This window comes from Lycium ferocissimum, chromosome 5 (assembly GCF_029784015.1).
Source record: "Lycium ferocissimum isolate CSIRO_LF1 chromosome 5, AGI_CSIRO_Lferr_CH_V1, whole genome shotgun sequence".
NCBI lineage: Eukaryota > Viridiplantae > Streptophyta > Magnoliopsida > Solanales > Solanaceae > Lycium > Lycium ferocissimum.
In genome coordinates this window covers 66,264,907-66,291,621 of record NC_081346.1, presented here as the reverse complement: position 1 = coordinate 66,291,621, position 26,715 = coordinate 66,264,907, and the positions used below count along the sequence as shown (strand labels likewise).

At 35.6% G+C, this 26,715-nt stretch overlaps 3 protein-coding genes across 4 annotated transcripts; 2 read left to right on the top strand and 1 right to left on the bottom strand.

Moving 5' to 3' along the window:
* The first annotated feature begins 1,644 nt into the window (after window positions 1-1,644).
* Window positions 1,645-2,886, top strand: LOC132058486 (putative F-box protein At1g49610). The gene has a single exon (XM_059450973.1). It carries the CDS (start codon window positions 2,017-2,019, stop codon window positions 2,842-2,844), a length of 828 nt encoding a protein of 275 aa, XP_059306956.1. The 5' UTR covers window positions 1,645-2,016; the 3' UTR covers window positions 2,845-2,886.
* Window positions 2,887-3,560: 674 nt separating this feature from the next.
* LOC132058485 (uncharacterized) lies at window positions 3,561-6,871 on the top strand. Its single transcript, XM_059450971.1, has 3 exons — window positions 3,561-3,661; window positions 5,563-5,736; window positions 6,426-6,871. The coding sequence occupies exons 1-3, from the start codon at window positions 3,599-3,601 to the stop codon at window positions 6,732-6,734; spliced, it is 546 nt and encodes a 181-aa protein (XP_059306954.1). The 5' UTR covers window positions 3,561-3,598; the 3' UTR covers window positions 6,735-6,871.
* Window positions 6,872-7,308: 437 nt separating this feature from the next.
* Window positions 7,309-11,010, bottom strand: LOC132057115 (ribulose bisphosphate carboxylase/oxygenase activase 1, chloroplastic-like). Of its 2 annotated transcripts, none has more exons than XM_059449577.1 (7): window positions 10,852-11,010; window positions 9,504-9,823; window positions 8,980-9,085; window positions 8,805-8,890; window positions 8,251-8,723; window positions 7,644-7,967; window positions 7,309-7,552 (listed from the first exon to the last, which is right to left on the bottom strand). In XM_059449577.1, exons 1-6 carry the CDS (start codon window positions 10,894-10,896, stop codon window positions 7,678-7,680), a joined length of 1,320 nt encoding a protein of 439 aa, XP_059305560.1. In that variant the 5' UTR covers window positions 10,897-11,010; the 3' UTR covers window positions 7,309-7,552; window positions 7,644-7,677. The 2 variants fall into 2 exon arrangements, with proteins under 2 accessions (XP_059305560.1, XP_059305559.1); XM_059449576.1 differs by having other exon boundaries at window positions 7,683-7,967.
* Window positions 11,011-26,715: the final 15,705 nt, after the last annotated feature.

Here is a 26,715-nt window from a genome sequence, read left to right as displayed (position 1 = left end):
TAAAATTAGAAAAATTACATTAGCTTGCGTAATTACATAATTAGCATCAATTCTCATCTTCTTCTCGAGCATTGAAGAGTCTAATTACATTTTTTCAACTACACTTATCTTTGATTAAATAATTACTTGGTCAAACAAACATGTCAAACTGTGTAATTACACGCGACTACACACAAATAAACAAGTTCTAATTCTTCTTCCCGCTTTGTGAAAAATAAAGAGGAAGAAATAAATATTATCTCCTTTCACTTTTACTTGTCCACTTTTGACATACAAGATACCACTTAAGAATTAACAAATGAAGTATATATTTAATATATTATCCATATTAATTGAGGTATAGTCTCAATAGATTTGAAAAATGATTTGGAAATGAGTAAGTAATGTTAAAGGTAAAATAAGAAAGGTTGTTTTTTCCTTGATATGCTAAAGTGGATAAGTAAAAGAGAAAATTTATTTTTAGGATCCGCTTGGCCATGAAAAACTTTCACTTTTTTTCGAAAAATTATTTCACTTTATTTTGAAATCAAAGTTTGGCCATGAAAATTTCAAATAAAACTTGAAGTAGTTTTTGAAATTTGAAAAATACCTAAAATCTTATTTTCACTTTCAATACATTACATTCAAACAACCAAATATTCTTTGCAACAACTATAACCAAACCCAACTCCAACTTCAAAATTTCAAATAAAGTGAAAAATATTTGATTTTCAAGGCCAAAAGCCTACTTAGTATAGTATAATTAGAGGGCGTTTAGATTGACTTATTTTAGGTGCTTATTGGCTTTTAAGCACTTTTTTAGTTTTTGTGGTGTTTAGCAAAGATAAAAAGTGTTTAAAAACACTTACTTTTTGACATGAAAAGTACAAAATTAAGTCAAAAGCAAAAGATTAGATATTTTCAACATATAACTTTTAACTTTTAACTTATAAGCTACCTTTTAAAAACCAATCCAAATACCTCTTAGACAAGTAAATAGTGACCGGAGGAATAAAAAAAAAAAAAAAACATTAGTTTGCGTTTCCACGTGTTGCTCCACAGTCCACTCTACCGACAGCTTCAGGTGAATGGGACTTCTGATCTTGTTCTTCTTTGTTAGCATCTTCTCGATTAATTAGTAGGTTTTTCTAGCATACTTTTCAAGATTCCAACACTTGTTGTTTCAGGTTTAATTGTCATATGCTTTTTCAAGAACCCCAAACCAAAAAAAAAGGTCTGCTAGCTGATATTGATCCATTCATCTTGTCCTTTGGGGTTGCAGATTCTTGAATGTTGCTAATTTTATACTATAGTTGATAGGCATAATACATAAACAAGCCTCAAACTTGGCTTCAGTTGATAACTATGCCTTTCAACTTCGGGGTGCACAAGTAGACACCTTTAACTTGTATAAAGTTAAACATGTAAACACAAATATTGACGTAGCACTGACGTGACACGTGAATTTTGGAGGTCTAGATGATCATTTTATAAGTTGAAGTGTTCGCCTGACAAAGTGAAAACAAGTTGAGGTGCCTGCACCCAAAGTTGGAGAGCCAGCTGTATTACGCCTAGTTGATATTATTGAGTTATTTGGGAATATTAAAATTGTGTTCATTGCATGAAATTGTTTAATTCTAGCTGAAAATGATGGAATTTATCTCTTATTAGTCTGCTGCAATCATCATTTGTTTTTCTTTGTTTGTTTCTTGATAAAGATTAAAAACTTTCTCCTTTTATCATATCTGAAAAATCTAATCCTTCAGTGGAATAAACTCATCCTTTGACCATATTCCAATCAAATAACTATATGGAGTGAAGAGTATTTTGCCAATAATAAATTAGTGAGCTTGTGTTATAAATCTAGCCATGGTGGAGGATCCATGTGGGAATATGTACCCTGGGAAGATGCCTATACAGAGAAGAGGGAAAGAATCTATTGGGGTTCATGCTAAGACTTGTGTTATTTTCTTTTTTTAGTTTTGTAGAACTTTTCTTGGAACCTCCCTTTTCTGTTTTCCTTTTGGTTTACTGTTGATGAACAATCTGCTGATGAACAATCTGCTTGTAAGCTCTTTATTGATCAATCTAAAGCTTTATTTTGTTACAGCTTGTGCTCAATGTTCATCCATTTCCCGTAAGGATCGTCTTAGTGAGCTTCCTGAACCAATACTGCTTCACATCCTCTCATTCCTGCCCATGAGATATGTTGTCAGAACAACAATTCTCTCGAAACGCTGGCGGCACCTGTGGACTATTGTCCAAGAGCTTGATTTTGGTTCTGAAGGTTTCTTTCCCTATCAAAATTATGTGGACTTTGTGAATCGGACCATGCTTCGTCGTGGCACTTATAAGATCAGAAGACTTAGACTTGACTTATATATAAATGGTAGTTCTCGTAAAGATTATGATGGATGGATTTTGTATGCTGCAAGGAATAGCGTGGAAGAGCTCTTTCTAGACTTTAATGCAGACTGTTTCTATTGGTTGCCACCTCCGTGTGTGTATTGCAATTCGTCGCTCAAGGCGTTGAGGATGTTGAGCTGCAGGCTTATACCTGATATGCAGATAAGCTGGAACTTGTTGAAAAAGTTAACCCTCTGGTTCTCAGTGTTGTGGGATGAAAGCATTCATAATATTATGGTGGGTGCTCCAAAACTGGAATTCTTTGAGCTGTTTTCGTGCTGGGACTATAATGATCCGACTTTTGATTCTCCTTCTTTAAGAGTGCTGATTGTAAGTGAGTATGAATCTGTTGATTATGAATTAGATGAGTATGACAAAGGTTCCGTAATGAGAATTCCAGCCCCCAATGTTCAGTCTCTGAACCTGTCAGGATCTTTTTATCGAAGTGTGTTTTGGTGAATGTGCCATCCGTTGTTCATGCCTCCCTCGATTTTCGTCCATAGACTTGTTTACCCCGAATTACGGGTAACAATTAGATTTGTATATGGTGAAATAGGATATGTGAATGAACTTTAATCTTTTAAGTTGGTATGAAACATCTATGGAATGTGTATATGATTATATTTATATATGTGTATAAATAATATAATAGTAGATGATATGAGCCAAATATGCCTAAACAATGAAGATGGATTAGACCAGTTGTTGATGAACAATACGAATCCGGACCAAAATACTTTGAAGAGAGCTTTTATACTTCAGATGGTTACAATGATATGTTATGAGAAAAAAGCTAACCTAAGAAAGGGGAGGGTTGCCCTCTATTTATAGGTTTTCCTTATGGGCCCTTAGTACAATACAAAAAGCCTTTATGAATAAGCCCTAAAAAAGATAAGGCTGATCCATACGGTCTGACACCCGTACGGTTGTCGCCGCAAAAAACGGTTTTATGACGCGTGGTAACCTCAAGGCGGTTGCCGGGACCAACGGACACGCTCATCCGGGCTACGACAATCCGGACCAAACCGATTTTGGTTCGGGTCGGTTGTCCCGTACAACATCCCGGTGTGGAGCAAAGATTGAACGTGCTCGTACCCATTTGGACCTGTCTTTGGCTCTGGCCTCATCGGTCATGCGTTGACCCGGTTTTTACGGTATACAATACTTATCCCCTAGAGAAAACAACAACTTAAAATGGCAGCAGGAAAACCTAATGGAGTTAGTTAGGACCCTTAAACATGTTGAGAGCTTAACATTGGGCGCTTCGTGCATTGAGGTTAGTATTCTAAACAAGTAATATGTTTTTGGTCTTTTGTTTCGCATTCTTTGTAGGGTCCTTTTGTTGTGTGTCCTGTGAGGTGTATATTTGGTGTCTTAACCTTTGGAGCAGAGTGAAATACTTGTAATGGTTATCTGATTGGTTTTGCTTTCTAGGCATGATTCTATGTACGTCAGGCACATTGGTAGAAACTTGATGTTAAACGAAATACATAAGAGAGATCTGCCATAGGATCCTTTGAGTGTTAAGCATTAGGCTACTTCCTAAGAGATAATTACTTCAAGAGATAAGTGTTTTACTTTGTAAACAAAACAATATTCATTTCAAATGCAACTGTAAGTACAAACTTCCAAGTTCACAAGGGAATTGAACTGTCACTAGCTCACGTGAATTCATCTAACTAGAAAAACTGATACTAAGGTACAATTATCCGAGTCTTTTGAGAAGAAATCTCCTTAGCCTTCCAATTGCAAAATTTCTCCATATATCTAAAATGACCAAATTGTGGCCTGAGTCATACTGAAATTCCTGGTAAAACTTTCTCTAATGGAACCTTTTACGGATCTTATTTTGTTCCTTACCTATTTAGGACCCACTGAACTACCAGACTTCCACATAATGTGGCCTGAGTTAAGAAAATGACAAGGACCAGTAGCATAATTCTCGGTGGTAGCACCGCACTTGGTTTAGCATTGAGGCCAAAAGTTTATCATGTTTACCTATGTTCTAATACAAGGTGTAAGACATTAATATGTGTGTCTATATATATTTTGACTGTGCACATTTACAATTTCTTTCTTTGTCCTAGTGGGTACTGAAATATCTACTTTTTTCTCTGGATTTTGATTTTGTGTGTCAAAGGGAGAAGAGACTGTCGACTTACCAATGTGTCGCGTTAAATATACATATGAAGGAAGATGGTCTTTTAACAGTTTGCTAAAAGGTTCAGAGGAAATATAATAGACATGGAATCTAATGGTACACATTTCTGATTGGTTTTTCTTATCTTACATATTCTGCATGATTCTCGGAAATTTGGGGAGAAGAGCACTCTCAGTCAATCTAATTGGTAGAAAACTTGATGTTAAACATGGAATTCTATACATAAGAGAGATCTGCCATAAGATCCTAAGAATTGAGTGAATTACGCATGTAAGCATTAGGCTACTTCCTAAGAGATAATTACTTCAAGAGATAAGTGTTTTACTTTGTAAACAAAACAATATTCATTTCAAATGCAACTGTAAGTACAAATTTCCAAGTTCACAAGGAAATTGAACTGTCACTAGCTCACGTGAATTCATCTAACTAGAAAAACTGATACTAAGGTCCAATTAGGCCCGAGTCTTTTGAGAAGAAATCTCCTTAGCCTTCCAATTGCAAAATTTCTCCATATATCTAAAATGACCAAATTGTGGCCTGAGCCATACTGAAATTCCTGGTAATGTTTCCTGTACTTTCTCTCAGTCTTCTGTGTTTCTCTTCATTCAACCATGCCATGAACCTTTTACGGATCTTATTTTGTTCCTTACCTATTTAGGATTCCTACTGTCACTGAACTACCAGACTTCCACATAATGTGGCCTGAGTTAAGAAAATGACAAGGACCAGTAGCACATAATTCTCGGTGGTAGCACCGCATTGCTTGGTTTAGATCCTATCGGAAGGAAGCAAGCCAAAAGTTTATCATGTTTACCTATGTTCTAGTATACGTCAAGGTGTAAGACATTAACGGCTTGGCTGTGAAGACATTAACGGCTTGGCTGTGTGTCTATATATTTTGACTGTGCACGTTATACAATTTCTTCGTCATGAAATTTAGATCGAGCTTGCTTGTCCTAGTGGGTACTGAAATATCTACTTTTTTTCTCTGGATTCTGTGATTTTGATGGTACAAGGTTCTAGCACAAAGGGAGAAGAGACGTATTCGTTTTCCCATTTCGACTTACCAATGTGTCACGTTAAATATACATATGAAGGAAGATGGTCTTTTGGGGACAGTTAACCTGCTAAAAGGTTCACGAGGCTTACAGATGCTAATAATAGACATGGAATCTAAGTTCTGGGAAGAGGTACACATTTCCTAAACTTTTAGTGTTCTCTATTTCTTATCTTACATATTCTGCATCGGGTATTTGTCGGAAATTTGGGGAGAAGAGCACTCTCAGTCAATCTAATTCCCTTGAAAACAAGTGGAGGAAAGAATAATGTGAATCTAGTCTAGTACATGTTCATGGTTTAATTCTATATTTCCCTTTTCTCCCAAATACATGAAAAAATCCATTCATGTTTTCTTACATTAATCTTCTAATACATGAACTAAGAATATTCATGTACTTGGGATGAATCCTGTTTATTTATCAAATACCCGCTTAAAACATGATTAATTCATCACTCCAAGAAACATTCTGGACTTTAAGCTAGGCTCTTGGGGCCACGACCTCTATGTTATAAATGGAAGAAGAGAATAACACAATTCAAACGATAAAATTTTATAAGGCATAACAAGTTTAGGTATAAAACTCACAAAATGGTGATAGTTTACAGAGGTTTAACCTATTCACTCTAGTTTATAACTTTATGGAAATTTGGATTCAGTTGACAAACTAAAATCTATACTCACTACATTTTCTTGAGTAAAATTTCCATTTACCCCAAAACATATCCATTTTCCTCTACTGACTTCTGGAGATCATTTGTGTTATCAGTTTTATGTTCTATCTAAATGTAAGTAAACTTTATCTTTGAAATGTTATTCTAGCCAAAAAACACAGAGTTAGCAGATTCAGAAAACTTCTGCATTTCGAACTACTTAGTGTCACAGGCGAAGCACGTCAAATGCTTGCTGCATCATTTGAAGACAGTCAAGATTACCCAATTTGTGGATGAACACTCCATATTTCAGTTTCTAGAGTTCATTTTGAAGAACGGGAGGGTGCTAGAGAATCTCGTAATCATAGCAAAAAGGGATCAGGGTGAAAATTCACCAGAGTCCTTGTTAAAAGTAGCTCAGAGATTACTAAGTCTGCCTAGGGCGTCTTCCCGGGCGGTCGTTACCTTCCTCAACTGACAACGTTAAGTCATTTTGTACTCCGATGGAACTATATACATCAGCTACTCAGAAGCTGCATGGATTGTGTTTTATTTCTGTGAAACATGCTTTTGTAAGATGAACTATTGCATTCTGTGAAAGTAAGTATCTCTCTTTGCAGAAATATTCTTGAGATGTTTCTTTGTCTCCTGGAGATCATATAATATGTTGCCTCAAGTGAAACTTTAAGTATCTATCCCCTTAGGCTTGATGCCAAGTACTTGAATCATGTAAGTGTTATAAAAATATATGAAGAAGAACACTAAAGATTAAGGCTTGAAAACATGAATGAAGAACACAAACTTGAATGATAGCAGTCTGATCACTCCGATGCACTTAAATATGTTTTTGAAATTAATAAACCTGCAGTTATAGTAATGTTACAGATAATATATGATGTGATATATGATGTGTTCTACTTTGTAGTTCCAGTCTTATACGGTACTCAAATCTTCTTCTCTTTGGTGTTTATTCCCTTTTTCCGAGTTAGTGGTGTTACCTCACAGAGTTTAAATACTAAGGGTCCCATATTTAATTTGGATAAACCAAAACATGAAATTCAAGTTCAAGAAATTTATTACCTAGATAAGAAAAAGTCAAAACAAATCTTGTATTAACATAACAGAACTGATTTCATAAATACACAATTCAGGTCATATCAAATAGACTCCCAAAAAAGTGCAATTAAAATTTGAAAAGATAGTTTCCATCTTCAGCCATAAAAGTTGAATCAAGTTTTGTTGTAATTATATCAGTAGAGCCTTCAGCAACAGGAATATCAACATGTGCTTCTTTTCCTGCATCCAAAGTGATAAGAGAAAAGTCAAGAAACTCTTCTCCATTTTCAATCTTACTGCAAGAGCCTTTCATAAACAACATCAATCAAACCTCCTGTTTTAGGCTATAAGTCGACGAAGATTTCTTAACTAGCTAAGAAGGCTCCGTTGTTGATGGCATCGGCATTGGCATCACCAAGTGCAGCCTCTTTGAGGTATTTGTCAGCCAATTGAACTCTCTTAACATTCTCTTGCTCTTGGACAAGCATGTTACCATACTCGAGGAGCTTATCGAGGGTCATCTTTGGTTGCTCAAAAGTTGGTGGTCCATCGATAGAGTTCAAAAGTTTCTCTCCAACCTGTTCAATTCCGGTGCCTTCAATCCACTTCCTCACTTCATCATCGTATACTCTCGCCCTCAGAGCACCGAAAAAGTCTATTTTCAAAACAAAAGTATCTATCAGTATAATCATTTACATTGTTACTCATCTTAAGAAAATTTTAAACTTTGATTTGTTTTTTGGGATATTTACATTTTTGGACCGCTTTAGAGATAGTAGCCAACAAATGTATATGTTTTGTATATTAAGTACAAATATACATATACATATTATATACATAATAAGTGTATATGTTTTGTATATTTTGGCTAGCGCCTGTAATTAAGTTTGGCCAACGGGCCAAAAATGAAAAACACCCAATTATTTTAGTGTCCTTACCGATAGATTGTCCAGGGAAGCTATCGACGATCTTGACAACAGCTTCATCAGGCACGTTGTCAGTTCTGAAAATACCCTTGCAAACACCAATTCTATCCTCCCTAGTTGGTGCCCAGTAGAACTTCTCCATGCGACCATCACGGATAAGAGGGGCATACAATGTGGAGAAATCGTTACCAGTGACAATAATAGGGACCCTGGCATTCTCTTGCTTGTTGTACATACCGGGGAGCTGGACATTTGTCGGGTTGTCAGCAATGTTCATGAGAGTGGCATTCACCATCTGGTTGTTGACAGTGTATTGGGTAGTTCCACCCATTCTACCGGCTCCTGCATCAAGATCGTTGATGAAGAGGCAACACATGTTTCCCTTCCTGATGATTTCGGCTGCCTCTCTGTACCTTTGCCTAATCAATTTGGCGGGCTCTCCTGCATTTCCACTTTCCAATTCTCCGGCACTCATCATAATGGGGCTGCAAAATACCGAACATTGTCAAGTAACTTTAGTCCATTTCCTCGAAAAAAATTCCTATGTTATTTTAGGCAATACTCACTTGATTCCCATCTTTCTGAAGACAAGCTCACATTGGAATGATTTACCTTGACCTTTTCCTCCCCAAATACCCAATATAAGTGGAACCTGGAAGAAACATACACAAAGTTCAGTCTTCTTTTACCATAAAAGATTGCTAAAGACAGAAGTTTTGAAGAAACATCTCTTTAACAGACCTTGATGTTGGGGAGTTTTAAGAAGTTCTTGGTGATGTGAACAACAAGCTTGTCCATGAAAGCAGGAGCGATGTAGAGTCCATCCAACTTGTTGTCCAAGTTGTATCTAGATAAGCCAGGTGAAAATGCATTTAGAATCAAAACTTCAGAAACAATTAGCTCTCAAAATTTTCAAGAATTGTAACACAGTTTCTTTCTGAAGTTAGAGTGTCGAAAGACATAATTAAGTAAATAAAAGTGTAGTCTCTCTAATAGCTTAAGATTTTAGACTATATGGTCACACAATTCAACATGATATCGGTTCAGACCCGCATGTGAGGGTCATTCAAGGATATAATTAAGTAAATAAAGGCATGGTCTCTCTAACAGCTTAAGCTTTTAGACCATATGACCGCACAATTAACATGGCATCGGATTAGGATTGCATGTGAGAGTTGTGTCAAGGAACAAAACTGAAGTGTGGTTTTTCTAGCAGTGTAAGCACTCACATGAGATGATCACACAGTTCAGCATGAAGAACTTACTGGCGAAGACCTTGGCTGAGGTATTCGTAGGAGTTCATAATGGCGTGGTGAGTACCTTGACCCGTAGGAGCCTGGAAAAGACTGTCAACCATACCCTTACCCCTTGCAATATCCTGTTGATCATCGGATGCATCCATAATAAGACCCTTCCATCTGTCCCCATCGGTCTGTTTCTTGTCATCGATTTCTTGAGCAACAATTCTCAAGCTCTTGTTTGAGACCTTGGGGCTGGAAACTTTGTTGTTCACTTTCTTCAAGCTTTTGCCAAAGAAGGCAGTGGCTGGAACTGAAGTTCCAGCAACAGAGTTGTTCAAACTCAACTGCAGCAATGTGTTTTTTCAGTAACAGCCACACAACCATAGTAAAATCTTGAATAAACCACACAATCCATAGTCTTATCCTACCGAATTCTGGTTCAAATGTCAACCTTTGGCACCCTATTACTCCCTCCATCCGAATTTATCCGATACTTTTTTCTTTTTAGTTAGTCCCAAAAAGAATAACATACCTTTACCTCAAACTTTCCATTTTACCATTAATGAGATAGTAATTTATAGCCAGAGAACTTTCTAATTACTTATTTTAGACCTCAAGTTTCAAAATTATTCCTTTATTCACTTAAACTCCCGTCAAGTCAAATACCTTCACATAAATTGCTACGAATAGAGTATCAATCTTAACCACAAACATTCTTAAATTATCAAGTTAAGTTACTTGCTCTTCTTTCACAAAATTCAAGAACCTCATCAAAGAATTTACTAAAAATACTTCAATTTCAAGTCATTACCCAAGAAAATTTATTATGTATAAAAGTGAACAACTATAGCTCCCACCACTAATTTTTTTAATACAAACCAAAAGATCAATTTAAGCTAAATGTTTATTATTCTGCATGGTATTTGATTCGTCTTTAACAGAAAAGAAATATAATATCATGGATGATATCTGAGAAAATCTTGAATAAACCATACAATCTATAGTCTTTTGGCACCCTGTTATCAATCTTAACCACAAACATTCTTAAATCATCCATTTTAAGTTTCTATTCTATTTTACACAAAATTCAAAAACCTCATCAAAGAATTTACTGAAAATACTTCACTTTCAAGTCATTACCCAAGAATATTTATTAATATGTACCAAAGTGAACAACTATAACTCCCACCCCTAATTATCTTTTTATACACACCAAAAGATCAATTTAAACTAACGTATATTATTCTGCATGGAATTATATTTGTCTTTAACAGAAAAGAACAATAGTATCAGGTCTTATATCTTAGTAAAAGACAGTTAAAATTAAGTGTTATAAATAATAAACAAAATTGTAAAGTGTTTCACATAGTACCGGTGCCTTGTTGACAGCTCCAATGGGTGAGACGGAGGTAGCCATGGTATTTGACTAACTCTAAAGACTCCAAAAAAAATAAAAATTGATCTGCAAATTTTGTTTTGTAATTTGCTGAGAAAAAATTCAACAACTGGTTGGTGAAGAAAGTATCGCAAGTGGTAGGCTTTATAGCACACGTTGATGTGTTGTGTATGAAAATTTATGTGGATTTGGCTTACGAATTCCTAACGGCCACACAATTGAAGATTGGCTATATTAGGTGGACATTTCAAGGGGCCTTTAGTTTTTTGACATGGCTTCTGTTTTTTTTTTTTTTTTTTTGTTTTTTTTTTTTTGTTTTTTTTTTTTTTTTTTTTGGATACGGGATCACTAGAAAGAGTAACAACAAAAATTGAGTATTTTTGGAACCACTTGGCTTTGAGGTTATGGTTTAAGCTGCTTTTTCCTCCAGAAATATTTTCTTTTTTGAATTTTGTTTTAAATTTTGATTGTAGATAAAGGGAACTTGAGGCAATCATTGTATCACTATTTGCATTCTATCACACATTTGAAAATTTTGGGCTTCTGGTCACCATGCTTGCATAATGAAGAGCTTAATTTGCACCTAAGGGTAGTAGGTACAACATATACTGATCAATAGTGTGGGTGAAAATTATGAAAAAATATAAGGAAGACAAAAAACGTAACGTGATTTCTTTCAATTTGCCTAAGTTTCAGTGGCATTGGTGGGGAATAACAAGTATTATATATAATAATTGAAGTTTGCACAAACTGATTCGGACGTTGTTGTTAGTAAAAAAAAAGAGAAAAGGATCAAAGGGTACATCTGAGACACTTGTGTGACTGCAGGGGCATGAATAAGTCACTTTTTTAACGGAGGCTATATTTGTTCTAAATCTTATAGTACATAGGTTATATCCGGACATTTTCGATTAAAAATGAAAAGAACTCAATGTATCTCACGGAAGTTATTTATTTACCTCCTAAAGAAATTTAGCGGTCAATTGAGCTATGAGTTATAGAAAACACGGCCATCTTTAATCCTGTAAGATGTCCAAGAGGAACAAAATTATTTGTTTACTAATTATCATTCAAATTAAAACTATATGAACTTCGCTATTCTTTTAGTTACCACCTCTTAACGTTTAGGAAAAATGACACATTTCAATGTAATTTGTGTTTGTATAACGGAAAATATTACTGTTCTAACTAACTAGGAGACATTTCATTAAGTTTTACCCCTGTGTCCCAGTTTATATGACATTTTTCGCTTTTCGAGAGTGAGATAAGAAATTTTTTGACCGCAATTAATTCATATGCCATTTAAATATTTTAAATTGTTAATTATTGTGACTTATAGTGCTTCTTATGTAGTTTCTAAATATGTATATTATTTTTCAAGAAAACTTAAAGATTGTATGTCTGAATTCACGGTCAATATAAATAAGTTTGGCTCTGAAAATCCGAACTATGTGATATAAATTGAGCTAGGGAATAATATTCAAAAATTGCGTCAAAAACCATCCATTTTTCTTGCATTATTATCAATAATTCTTTTTTCAAAATATATTTCTAGTCTTTCATCAAATACCAGAAAATATTTTCTGGAAATTAGTTGCTTTCGAGGTTTGTCTGTTAGGCCTCTCCTCATCCCCATATCCTAAAGACTTATTGCTAGCCATTAATTAAAAGCATTTCAAGAACAAGTTAAAAGATGGCAATTTATAGCTATATTCCAATTTCCAGAAGTTTCTACATCTATCATGAAGACATTGATGGGCAATTCCAAATTCTCTTGCTATCACTAGATAAATTTATGCACGTGGATGTTTTTTAACCAATGATTTCGTCCACGTGGCGTTTTGTTGTGTATTACTGGCCTCACGTTTCACTTGAACTGAGCCTGAGACAAGTTTTTTTTTTTTTTTTTTTGGAAATTAATGGCATGTAAATGATACTCGTTATCATCGCCATGTTTTATCTTTTTTTTGTTTTGCAAATTATAGAATCTAATTTGTAGTTTATGTCATAGTCGAACGGTGTATATTATAACACCAAACTCCAACTTGTAGATAGCAAGAAAACGCTAAGCGTAGATGAGGTTGTATGCTCGATTAACGTTAATGCCAAAAATTCACAACAATGACTTTTTTGCAACAAAACATGAAGGTATTGCACAATTAATACTAAGTGCAAAGTAGAGATGCCTCTACCTCTATTATTTTAGGATTTATAGGCGTTACACATATGGGAATTATCCTTTAAGAGTCATGAACATGCATGATCCACAATAATATTATTAGTTGGGGGAAGTGCATAGTCCTTTTTAGGATCGCTGTTATAAAAATAGCCGAATTTATAATGTATTTAAAGTTTAGCCATTTCAAAATCAAATTTCAGACCTCAAGAAGAATTTTCAATTGCGGGCCTGAATTCCCACATTTAGATAGTCGAAATGACTACTTTTGACATATCATTATAAAAGCTTACTCCATTCATAATTCACGTAGCAAATCACGAGGAGCTTTGATATATGTCGATATGTAGTGAATTTCTCTAAATTATTTTCAAGTGAAAGCGAATGTGCTACTTTCAATCTTCATGATCGTAACAACTGGGCTTCTTAATGCAAGAATAACAGTAATCCACTGCAGAAGGACTCCTTTTGTCAAAAGCACACATTGAATTTCTGAATTTTATTTCCAGTATGATTAAATTTTTTTGCCAAAACTGAATAAATTTAAATAAATTTTAAAACTAGTTATTACATAAGGGTGCTCCAACCGGCTATCTGGTGCCATTTCTACATTATTTTATTTATAACAAGGACTTGGATAGTATGTGCTTCAGACTGTTTAATCAGATTCATTATTTAGAGTCAAAGATTCATATATCCAAGAGATTCTTAAGCTAGTAGAATAGTGAATTCTTTACCTCCAAGAAGGGTTATTATTAATTAGTAGCTTTAATCCTAGACACAATTAATTTAAACTGAAGTCAAGTCCTATTTAACATGATCACAATTAAGCAATGCCTTCGCATCAACACAAAATTTTGAAGACATGAATAGAAATCAGCAGGGCAATAAGCTCCATTCTTCTTTATTTTCTTGTCATAATCCCAAAACATGGCCGCAATTAGGGGTGTACATGGACCGGGTTGATTCGGATTTTTCAAATACCAAACCAAACCAATTGTATCGGGTTTTTAAATCGATAAACCAAACCAAACCAACACAAATCGGGTTTTTCACTCTCGGGTTTTCTTGGATTTTTCGGGTTAGTCGGGTTTTTTTTTTTTTTTTTTTTTTTTTGTTCAATACAAAGCATCTTATAATAGCATTTGCTTGACTAAAAATAAGCATCTTACCCTTCTATTTCTAAATATGTAAAATGAAAAATGTGTGGTGAATTCATCGACTCATTAAATAAAAATTCATAACAATGAATCAAATAAGTATAGAACATGCATGTGATGTATAACTATAACAATCAAACAGAATGTAGTAACAAACAACTTCAATACTGTTCCGTAAAATGAGTTTTAGTTAGCTTTTAAACATTTACTTAAAAAGCCTATCGCTAAATGAACAAAAAGATTATAACTCAAACTTAGCGTTAAGAATTAATTATACACCACAAATACTTACAAGGAGGATCATACAAGAGGTGTTTGTTAGAGGTTCCCAGTGGACAACACTCACAAAAAAATTGGATGAGCTGATTTTCTAACCTTAGTCTACTAGTTTTGTTTATTGTTTGAGTTGTTTTGATGTGATAAAGGCTAGTTTTGATCACTGCTAGGGTACATTCCTTATAGTAGTGTTTGTTTTGGACAACGAGAATATTATTTGTAATGAAAAAGTCTCTTTTAATTGCCAAAAAAGAATTAATTATATAATCGGATGTGGTACCAATTCTTAAATGGATTGCATCACGAACGAAGCTAACTAATCAATGCTTAAACGTGATAAAGTTATACACGTATTTATAAATTATATATGTATAAAAATATTTATAAATTGTATATATATAATCGGATCGGTTTGGTCTCGGTTTGACTTTTTTTAGTTAAACCAAACAAAAACGTATTATGATCGGGTTTTTTTATCCAACACCAAACCAAACCAAACAAACCACTACTCGGGTTTTTTTTTCCGGTTTGATTCGGTTTATCGGTTTGAATCATACAATTTCCTTGATTGATCAACTCCATTGTCTCCTTTATCGTTGTGCATGAACCATGGGACATTGATTTTATTTTTTAACATATTGACAACCATAAGAGAATAACATTCTAAAATAATATGATATAAACTGTTGTTCTTGCACCATTTTAGGTTAAAAAGAGTAGCTTTTGCTTCTGCCATGTTGCTATTTTCCTTGCCAATCGACCCATGGAAAGCCATCATCATGTTCCCATTCAGATCCCTACAAATGAACAAACTTTAAATGGATTAAGTCATGCCATTTTCATAGATAGATTAATTAATCATATTCAACTCTCAAATTTTGCTCAACTTGTCCATTCACCCATTGATCAAATTGCACAAACAGGATGCCATAAGGGATGATATTGAATTTTTTTTTTTTTTTTTGGTAAATAAAAGTTTATTTATTACCAAGTAAGTATCTACAGCTCAAATCTGGAAAAAAAAATAATCCCAAATCTCTTAACTGGACAAACCCCAGCTTAAGAGATCAGCCTCTTAGCATCACTAATCACCAGAACTTCACCATCCTAAGCCTACAGAGGTTAAAAATTCAATTGACTAATACATATTGCAAGCTTGGGACACAAACTAACTCTAAACATAACCTCTTGAACAATTTGCTTGATAAGAGCAAGGATGGGTCTTATTCTCTTCTGGAAAATGATAGCATTCCTTTCAGTCCATAAATGATAAATTACAGCAGCTAGCACTATTCTACAAACAGTAGCACCATTGCTATGTCCATTACAGGTTTTAATAACCCAAATCACTTCCTCTGTCCAGTTCCAACAACTCCTATTGATACCCTGCCAAACAAGCAGTTTTTGCCATATACCACCCATAATAGGGCATTGAAAGAATAGGTGGTTGAGTGATTCATTGGCCTGGTCACAGTAAACACACTTTAGATCAGTTTGAATACACTATTTTGTCAATCTCTCCTTGGTTTCCAATCTTCCCACGATAGCAAGTCTGAGTATAAAAACCCATTTTGGGCATCCTTTATTATTACATATAAGCTTCCTCCATTGCACCTTAGGAAAATCACCTTGAAGCCTCTTATAAACTGCTTTTATAGAGAATTTCTGAATCTGTAGCACATCCTGCTCCCTATATCCAGCCGTCATCATGTAATGCTTAGCTTTGAATATCCTTCTATATAATCCAAGAGGCAGACTGACTAGGCTGTTTCATTTTTTATATAATATGCATGCACCCATAGGACCCAGAGATTTTCCTTGTTTGTACATAAATGCCAGAGAAGTTTACAAATAGCAGCTTTGTTTCAAAGTGTTACGTTGATCAAGTTCAATCCATCTGCTACTAAAGGACAACAGAGTGATTCCAATAAATCAGTGCTTTTCTAGAAAACTCAGCTGAGCCAGTCCATAAGAATCTCCTACAAATAGTCTCTATGAACTGAGTGATTATCTTTGGCAATATAAAGACCTGTGCCCAGAAATTTTGGACAGCAAATAGGACACTCTTTAGAAGTTCAGTTCTTCCTGCATGAGACAAAAATCTAGATGTCCAAGAAGTAACAATTCCAAACATTTTTTCTATTAGTGGTTCACATTGTAGAGCTGTCAATCTCTTAGTACTTAGTGGAATACCCAAATATTTGAATGGTAATTTACCTTTGGGATAGCCTAGCACATCAAGGATTCTCCGTTGGATTATTAATGAAACCCCTCCAAAATAATCAGAGCTTTTCTGTGGATTTGCTATCAAATCAGAGGCAGCAGAAAAAATTTAGAATCTGTCATATAAGGCAGATACAGATTTCACATCACCCCTACAAAAAAGTAATCGATCATCAGCAAAACCCAAGTGTACTAGATTAACTCTGGAACATCTAGGGTGGTGATTGAATGTTTTCACTTGTTTCAAGGGTTTGAGTAGTTAGCTGAGGTCCTGCATGGCCAACACAAACAGGAAAAGGGAGATATGGTCCTTCTGTCTTAGTCCTTTCCTTGCAACAAATGGACTAGTAGCCTTTCCATTGATCGTTACTGAATAGGATACAGAAGTCATGCACTCCAGTATCCAATTAGTAAAGATTTCTGGGAAACCTAATAGTCTTAAGATTTATTCCATAAATGACCATTCTACACAATCATAAGCCTTCTGTATATCTACTTTCATCATACACTTTGGAGAGATTGATTTCCTTTCATACTTCTTTACCAACTCGTGACTCATGAGGATGTTATCAGTAATCAATCTCCCTGGTAAAAAAGTTATCTGACAATTATCCACTAAACCACCCATCACTGGTTGGAGTCTGCTTATTAATATCTTATAAATGATCTCATACAACATAGTGCAACAAGAGATGGGTCTAAACTCCTTTATGGAAGAAGGATTCTTGACATTAGGTATTCAAGTGCTTGCTGCTCAATTCACAGGCTCGCACATATTGGATGTTCTGAAAAAAATCCAAGATGGCTTCCTTAAAGTCGGTCCCTATCATAGGACAAGCTTTCTTGAAGAAGAAAGCGTTATATCCATCCCTTCCAGGTGCTTTGTTGTCCCTTATACTTTGCAGAGCTGCTCTGACCTTCTCCCTTGTTACTGGTTTGATTAAGTCAAGTTGTTGATTTCTTGTGAGGGTTAGGCCATTATACATAACATCAGGTAGGACAATAGGTATCTGAGGTGCAACAATACCTAGTAATCATTTGTAAAAATCTATGATCTCATGCTCAACAACAGCTTCTGATTGTAAAATGACTCCATCTCTACTAACTAATTTCCTGATTTGATTATGAGCTTGTCTATTCTTGAGGCAAGCATGGAAATAAGTAGTATTTGTGTCTCCTAGTTTAAGCCATTGAACCCTTGATTTCTGCTAGGCAATGCTCTCTTCAGTCATCAACCACTTCTCCAATTGTTGTTTTGCTTTTTTTTCCTCCAGCACCGACTCTAAGAATTAAGTTTGATCCCTTAGTTGAATTTGGATAGCTTGTAGTCTTTCTCTAGCCTTCTCAACTCTAGTCTCCACCCCCATTATATTCAGTTCTAGTGAGCATAATGAGACCAGTTTGGACCTATTTAAGCTTATTACAAACTCTCATCATAGTAGTGTAGTAGCTGGTTTCATCCAGTGCTCTTCCACAATATGCAGGAACTTCTGATGACCAGTAAGATAGTTGTAGAAATTGAATAAGCTAGGCCTTTTAGGAGGTTCTTGTTCAAACAATCACATAAAGGGTTATGATCAGAAAAGTGCGCATCCATGACAGTTCCTTCTAAAAGAGGCCATTTTTGGATCCATATATCATTTTTTAAAATTCTGTCAATTTTACTCAAAATATGGTTGTTAGACTAAGTGAAATATTTACCAATTGTCTTCATCTCTATAAGCCTAGTTTCTTGGATAAATTCTCCAAAAATCTTTAGTATTACCATTTATTCTGTCCTCTGCTGACAAGATAGTATTAAAATCCCCTATTACCAGGCCAGGTTTATCTAGATTATTGAGGACATCCTTCAAATCATTCCATAGTGCCTTCCTATCTGTGGTGGTATGCAGTCTATAAACCATACTGATTTCAAATAAATTTTGTGAATGTAGAATAATCACATGCCCATAAATAAATTATTGGTGCTTCACCTTTGGGATAAAATAAACCAAGTTCTGGTCCAGAGAATCAAGATCCTTCCCCCTGGTGCTTCAGTGTAGTTCGCAACCCAGTGCTAAGTGATAGCTACTTTAGGAATAATTTTTGAAGGATTACTCTCCTGTACTCTATTTTCTATAACAACTATTGGTATTGCAGAATTTTCTAAACTCTTTGCGTTTATACACCTTATTTATACCCCTAAGATTCCACGAAAAAAAATTCATGATATTTTTAAAGGAGAAAACAGAGTGCCCCCACTATCCTTCACCTCAGTCATGCCTTTACCATATTTAGGCTATGATGTAGACACCTAAAAACCATTTAGATTCTCTAGCAATGCAATAAATGCATTGGATAATACTGCTTCTTGTTGGGGAGGCATCTTCCAGGGAGACGTTGCAACTTTCTTGCTAATATTTTGCCATTGTTCACCTTAACTTTGCTCAAGAACAGTTATTAAATCTTCAAGGCAATAATCCTCCGATGATCTACCTTGAGCATCAATGGAGTCCACAGTTGGATCTAGCTGCCTCTTGAACTTCCATACCTGTTTCCGTTTAGTACACTTCACGTTCTGTTTCACCTCCCATTCCACTTGTTTAGACATTTGAGCTGCTGGACATTAATGCCCAATTCGATAGCAGACAGGGCAGTACATAGGACTCCAATCATAGAGGACAGTCGGGTGTACCACTTTACCAGTTGGATCACACACTTTAACACTTCCTGGTAGGGGCCTAATTATATCCATTTCCACTAGTAGTCTTGTATGTGTGATTCTACCAGCGTGTGTAGTGCAGTCATCAGCTTACGGTGGTCTTCTAAGAGCACGACCTAATCTACTCAAGGCATCCATACTCTAGCTAGTAAGAGACAAGTTAGAAAGCTTATTAATTACTTCTTCATTGAAATCGAAGTCAGCAGTCCAGGCCTTAGTGATAATAGGCCTGTTGTTGATGGTATAGGGATCTAAGAACAACACTTCATCCCTCGCCTCAACACTGTTCAATTTAACTACAAAGTACCAATCATTTTGGTAAAGCACCTTCGGTTTAGATATAAAATTCCATTGACTAGAAATGTATCTTTCAATAGCACCGATGGATGGGGTGTTACCAACAACATATAGAATTAGAGATTTGTTCCACTTCTGGGTTTCTTCTTCAAAGTCCTCATTAAGTAGATAAACAACAATCCCTTCCCCCTCTTCCCCCCCTTCCCCAATGATAGGAGGAATATACATCAAGTTCATTCCCCCTGCAGCAAATTTGTTACACTCAAATAGACCAGCCTATTTTCGACCCTCTTGATTAACATTGACTGCTTCCCCCACCGGAGTTGGGGGTTGCTTACCAACATCACTCGAGCTAGGGACATCAGTCATACTTACCTGAGCTAGGATCTGTGCAGCATCCATAACTGGGATGGCATTCACCAGAGCTGGAGGATCAGTAGTTGTATTGGATATTATGGCAACACCAATTGGGATCTGACTATGAGTATTGACTGAAGGTGGAGACTTAGATTTAGCATGAACAATCGATAAATCAGGCCATTAAAGGTCATCTTCTTCAGCAATCGCTGCGATGAAACCCTTGAGAATTGTCTTTCCTTTTGCCTTATTCCCACCCTTACCAGTACCTTGTGGTGGAAGCTCCCCAACCTTGTTAGTTGGAGGAAGAGATGTGACTTGATCCTTTCTCGGTCATCCCCTTCCCATGGGGAAAAGCGCAGGTTAGCAAATTGCACCTAACATGCGCCGAGAGAGAAAAGAGCTTTTAGGTTTTTTTCTACAATGTTTTTTTTGATATTGAACTTTTTACCCTCTTAATTTAATATTTAAGAAATGACTCAACATAAAAAAATTGTTAGGCAAAACGTCTGTTGCTCATGAAGCATAAGATCTAGTTGTAGTGTGCACATAGTTTAGTTTTACCTATAAGGCAGGAATTCAGAAAATTTTAATAAGTTATAGAGACTCAAAATAGTGCAATTTGTTGGCTATTGGGAATATTTTCATTTGTATTAACAGACTTACTTCTATTAAAATTATCATGATAAAATTCAATTGTTTTACCATGAGCAGTCTTTGTTCTCTTAAAATTCTCTCTCCGTACAAATTAAAGACGTTACTCCCAACAGTTACCTAACACAGCAAATTTGGCCACGCGTCTCCTTATGGAACCGTCGGACGGAGCCGTTCCGGCGCGTCTAGATGTCTCCTCAACCCCTACCAACCTTACGAACCCTACCACCAACACAATTTTTTCTCTACTCTCTTATGCGAACATAATTTTTTCGATCCTTTCTTCATCTACCATCCCTACTCGCCATGGGAAAGAATCAGTGAATGCTAAACAAATTGCTCACAATGGTGTACCTACTGTCATTTTACAACACACGGAATACTATGGTTTAATGGCAACAGAGTGCAAATTCATCCTTGTTGGACATTTCTTCAGTGCTAGACCTCAGACTGAACGACTTAGGTCAAGCTTCAAAGAACTCATCTTGCTGAAAGGGATGACCAAACTTGGTGTTTTCAACACTTACAATATCTTTCTTGACTTAACAAATGAGGAAGATTTCAACACGGTTTGGTATAGGCGAGTAATTGACATGAGGGGCAATAGATGTGGCTCTAGAAATGGTCACTGGACTTTAAGCCGAAGGAAGATTTACCTATTGTTCCGGTATTGGTCCTTTTACCTACTCTCCCATTTCATCTTCATACTTGGCATCACCTAAAATAAATTGTTAGTAATGTCGGAACCCCATTGGAACTGGATATGGCTACAAAATATAGAACTAGACCTAGCATGGCCAAGATTAGATTCGAAATTGACTTAGTCAAACCTCAGCTAGACCAGGTCTGGATTGGTATTGAGAAAGAGAACTCCTCTCTTAAGGGATTTTATCAGAAACTTGAGTATGAGGGCATCCCCAACTATTACAGACACTGTAGGAAATTGGGTCATATGATGGTTGATTGTCGTGTGCTAGAAAAGAAGAAGGTTGTTGAGACTAAGAAAATTAAGAATGACAATGCTAAGGATTAGATTCAAGAGGACAATTCTAAAGAGATCAGAAAGGGGGATAATGCACCCGAAATTGATGAGAACAAAAATAGGAACAAGAATGTTAAGAAGGCTAACACCAATGAGAACCAATATTAAAGTGATGGTATTAACACTACTCAAGTTGCCACAAAAAAGGTTATATAAAAAAATGCTCAAACTGATAAGGGAAAGGACAAAGCTAAGACTAGTAAAAAGTCCAGCAAAAGGAATATGCCTAACAAAAAGTCCAGTGTGTTACTAAATATCATTCAATCTACCAAGAGGAAAAAGAAAAAGAAGAAAGACAAGAAAATCAAAGAAAACCAATACTTAGGAGTAGATAGCTAATTCTAACAACAATGTTAGGCCCCAGAGTAATACTCCCATCACAAACAATGAACCTCCAAGTAACCACCAGGAAGACGAAAGGAATAGTTTCAATTCTCATCACCAGCAACATGAAGAAAGTACTCAGTGCAGTCCCAAAGAGATAGAACAAAGAAACATCATCAACAACAAGAACAACAATATCCACAACAAAAATCGTCAAAATGTGCTGCTAGTATTCCCTCAGAGATCAGGGCCCTACTAGGTATAAAGCTTACCTTTGGTCTAAATACGACCCCTGCTATTGAAAAGTTACATATTGAGGATCCAAACCAGGATTAAAGGGAAAAGGGTGAAACCAAGAAGCAGCAACAATCAAAGGATAAACACATCAAAACTTCTACCAACAAATAGAGGTTTTCTCTCCTAACAGAGTCACTATTATGATACATGAGGATCAGCTTCAATCTGAATCATTAGAGACCAACAATCTGAATCATTAGAGACCAACAACAATGATGGATTCTCTCCAAGGAAAATAAAGAACAGAATAAAAAAAAACAACAAGAAGAAAAAAGACAAAACTTCCTCCTTTGATGGGGGAAGGTGGGGGGGGGGGGGGGGGGGAAGAAAAATTGATCGCCCCCCAATGTTTTTAATGATTAGTTCCATATTTTGGAATATAAGAGGGGCTCAAGTCTAGGAAAGCCATTCACAGACTTAAACTCATTCAAATGAACAAAGTGGATCTCACTATTATCATAGAGCCCTTTGTCAACATGAACAAACTCAGTAAATACATGAGATTTCTAAGTTATCAACACAGTATCACCGATGGGCAAAGTTGGCTATTCTCGACTGGAGATCATCGTACTCTTGTGGTTGATAGTTCAAACCAGCAAATTAATTTAAAAAAGCATTATATAGTCCATCAAAATATGATCTATTCATTACTGTTGTGTATGCCAGATGCACCTCAATGGAAAGACAAGAGTTATGGGTTGATCTTATTATGTTCATCAGGTGGTTCAATGGCCTTGGTGCATTGGAGGGAATTTAAATGTCATTTTAGACCCTGATGAGAAACTTGGTGGCAAACCTTATAGAATGTGGAATAACTTTGATTTTAGTACCTGTATGGATGCTTGTGTGATGTCATATTTGGGTGTTGTGGGCCCTAAGTTTACTTGGTGTAACAATAGAAAACCAAGAAAGAGAATATGGAAAAGAATTGACATGATCTTCATCAATGATGCTTGAGCTCAAATTTTCCACAATTGTTAAGTGAAACATCTAGTGAGGACAGGATTTGATCACAAGCCTTTCCTCATTAAATGCCACCATGATTAGCAAAAAGGTATCAAATATTTCAAATTTTTGGATTTCTGGGCAAATCGACCTTCATTTCTTCAGTTGGTTGAGTAGTCTTGGAATATTAATGTGATTGGCAACCCAATGTGAAGGCTTCAATATAAGCTCAAAATCCTCAGCAAAAACCTTAGCACTTGGTCCGAGGAGGTTGTTGGAAATGTTTTTGATCAAGTCAAAATCTAGAAGGATAAGATGCTTATTTTGGAAGAAAAAGACCTCAACAACAACAATGAACCTAAGAGGCTCTTAACAAAGGTCAAGCTGAGTATGTCAAATGGATATCAATGCCAGATACCATATTAAAACAGAAATCTCAAGTAGATTAGTTTGAAGAAGCAGACTGCAACACTAAGTACTTCCACAGTGTTATCAGAGACAGGAGAAGGAAGCTACACCTACACATAATAAAAAACCATAATGATACTTGGATTTAGAGAGATGAGAGAATAGCCAATGCTGCTATTCAGCACTTTGAACACTTATTTAATCAACCTCACTCCTGTGCTGATCTCAATATTGTTGATTATATTTCTAGAATTGTCACTGATGATGATAATTCTTTCCTTGCAGGTGTTCCAGGCTATGATGAGATCAAAAGTGCTGTTTTTAGTATGAGTGCGTCCAATGCTGCTGGTCCTGATGGTTTTAATGACACTTTCTATCACAAATGTTGGACATCATTGGATATTAAAGTATTTGTCCAGAGTTTATTTTTGGGCAAAAAACTTACTAAATATTTCACCCATACATGTCTTGTTCTTCTCCCTAAAGTGAACCCTCCTTCCACATTCTCTGATCTCAAACCTATTAGCCTCACCAATTTTTCTTGCAAAATCATTGCTAAAATCCTATCTATCAGTCTTAACCCTCTATTGGACAAGCTTGTCTCTGAGAATCAAAGCGGTTTTGTCAAAGGTAGGTTGATCACTGAAAATGTTCTCTTGGCTCAGAAAATTATTAATGGTATTACAAACTACAACCGGGAGGGTGGGGGGGGGGGGTAATATGGTTATCAAACTAGACATGGAAAAAGCTTATGATTGGATGTCTTGGAATTTTCTATTGGCTGTTATGAAAAAGTTTTATTTCTTTGATAATTTGCTCTCTCTTATTGGTAATCTTCTTGTTGGGGTATGATGTTCTATTATCTTAAATGGCACCAGGAGTGGCTTTTTCACTTCTACTCAAGGTCTCAAATAAGGTGATCCTCTATCTCCCTCTCTTTTCATTATTGGTGCTGATGTGCTATCTAGATCTCTTAATAGTCTTAATTAGCATGAACCTTTTAGTCCTTTTTCCATGATTACTAGAGGTCCTATCATTAATCATCTTGCCTATGCTGATGATATTGTCATCTTCTGGGCGGGTAACAATAAATCCATTAAGCTCATCAAGCATCAAATCAATATATATGAGAATGCTTCTGGACAAAAACTCAATAATAATAAAAGTTTTTTCATCACTTCCCCTAACACTCTGCTTGCAGGATTAATAGAATGAAAATTGTTTCTGGCTATATGGATAAACCTTTCCCATTTACCTATCTTAGTTGTCCTATCTATTGTGGAACGAAGAGCACACCGATGGTATGTTATCCAAATTTGTGAAAAGGTTAAATGGTTGGCAAGGAAATATGCTCTCTCATGGGAGTAAGATCATTCTTATTAAGCATGTGCTTCAATCTCTTCCTGTATACATCATGTTTGCTATGAATCCCCCTAACAGAGTTTTAACTCCTATGGGAAACCATTTTGCAAACTTTTTATGGGGCTCCTCAGAAGGTAAGAACAAATATCATTGGTTAGCATCGGACAAGCAATGTTTACCTAAAGATGAGGGTGGTATTGACATAAGGAAAATGGAAGACATCTCTGACACTCATATTATGAAAAGGTGGTGGAGATTCAGGACCCAACCTTCTATCTGGGATAATTTTCTTCAGAATAAATACTACAAGAGAGCACACTGTGTCACAAAAGTTTTTGTTTCTACTGACTTTCACACCTGGAAAAGTATCATGACAGTCAGACCAAAGACTGAACCACATATAGTTTAGAATATCTAGTCAGTAATTCTAGATTTTGGTAGGACAATTGGACATGTAAAGGAGCTTTACCATAAATCTTCCCTGATTTGGGAAGATCAGCTAAGCTCCCTATTAACGTTTTCTTTGACAATAACAATTGGAATCTTATTAAATTGCTAACCTTTTTACCTTTATAAGTTGTTCAATGCATTGATCATATTAATATTATAGATCAAAATGAACTAGATTTCCCAGTCTGGCAACTGACTGAGGATGGTTCTTTCACCAATAAAGTGCTTGGAACTCTACAAGAATTACTGGACCCAAACTCCCCCTTTTAACAATTTTTAGCACAAAAGAATTCCTTTTAAAATTTCTTTCCTCAATTGGAGAATTTTTAAAAGAACGGTTCCATTTGATGATACTATTGGAAAATTTGGGGCTGATAGGAGATCTATGTGTGTTTGCTGCAGGGTATCAACTTATGAGACTATATAATACTTCTTTGTTGAAAGTGAAGATGCTTATTAGATCTGAAGCTTCTTTGGCAATCCCTTGGGAATTCAACACATTGATCAACTTGCTCATGCTGTTTTTATGAAATGGTGGGAGTGCAAATATACTAACAATGTTCTAAAACTGATTTTGCAGATCCCTTCACTAATCATTGTTGCACCCTATTTTTACCAAGGCTAAATAAAGCACAACTTATGGAGCTCTAAAATAATTAATTATGTACAGAGTCGCCACCTAGCATTTAAGGTATACTAGGGTACCTATAAATTATTAATATATGCAGCTTAACATGGTCTACGAAAATAAGTGAGATTCTAGGTAAGGGTTCAAATTATTCTAAATAGAAGGTGTTTAGCATCCTTTGGAATCCACAAACGTGGGTTCTACATTTGGACCAATTTAACTATCGAGGGATGTGTAAAAAAGGGCTTGATTATTATTTATAAAAAAAGATTAATGAAATTTAGACTAAAGAATAACTAATATGACTATTCACGTAATAAAGGTGTAAGTATTTACATATGTAGAAAATACGTATACATGATTATTTACGAGTGAACAAAGTGCACAATTATAGTGACTAACAATTTTGGCTTTACATGAATATATCATAAGGTATTTACTTAACAATGAACGATTTACCTTTGAATAAAAAAAGAAAGATTCAAAACATATGTGATATAATAATTATTTAAAAAGTTATACGCAACTTAGGAGCTTGTG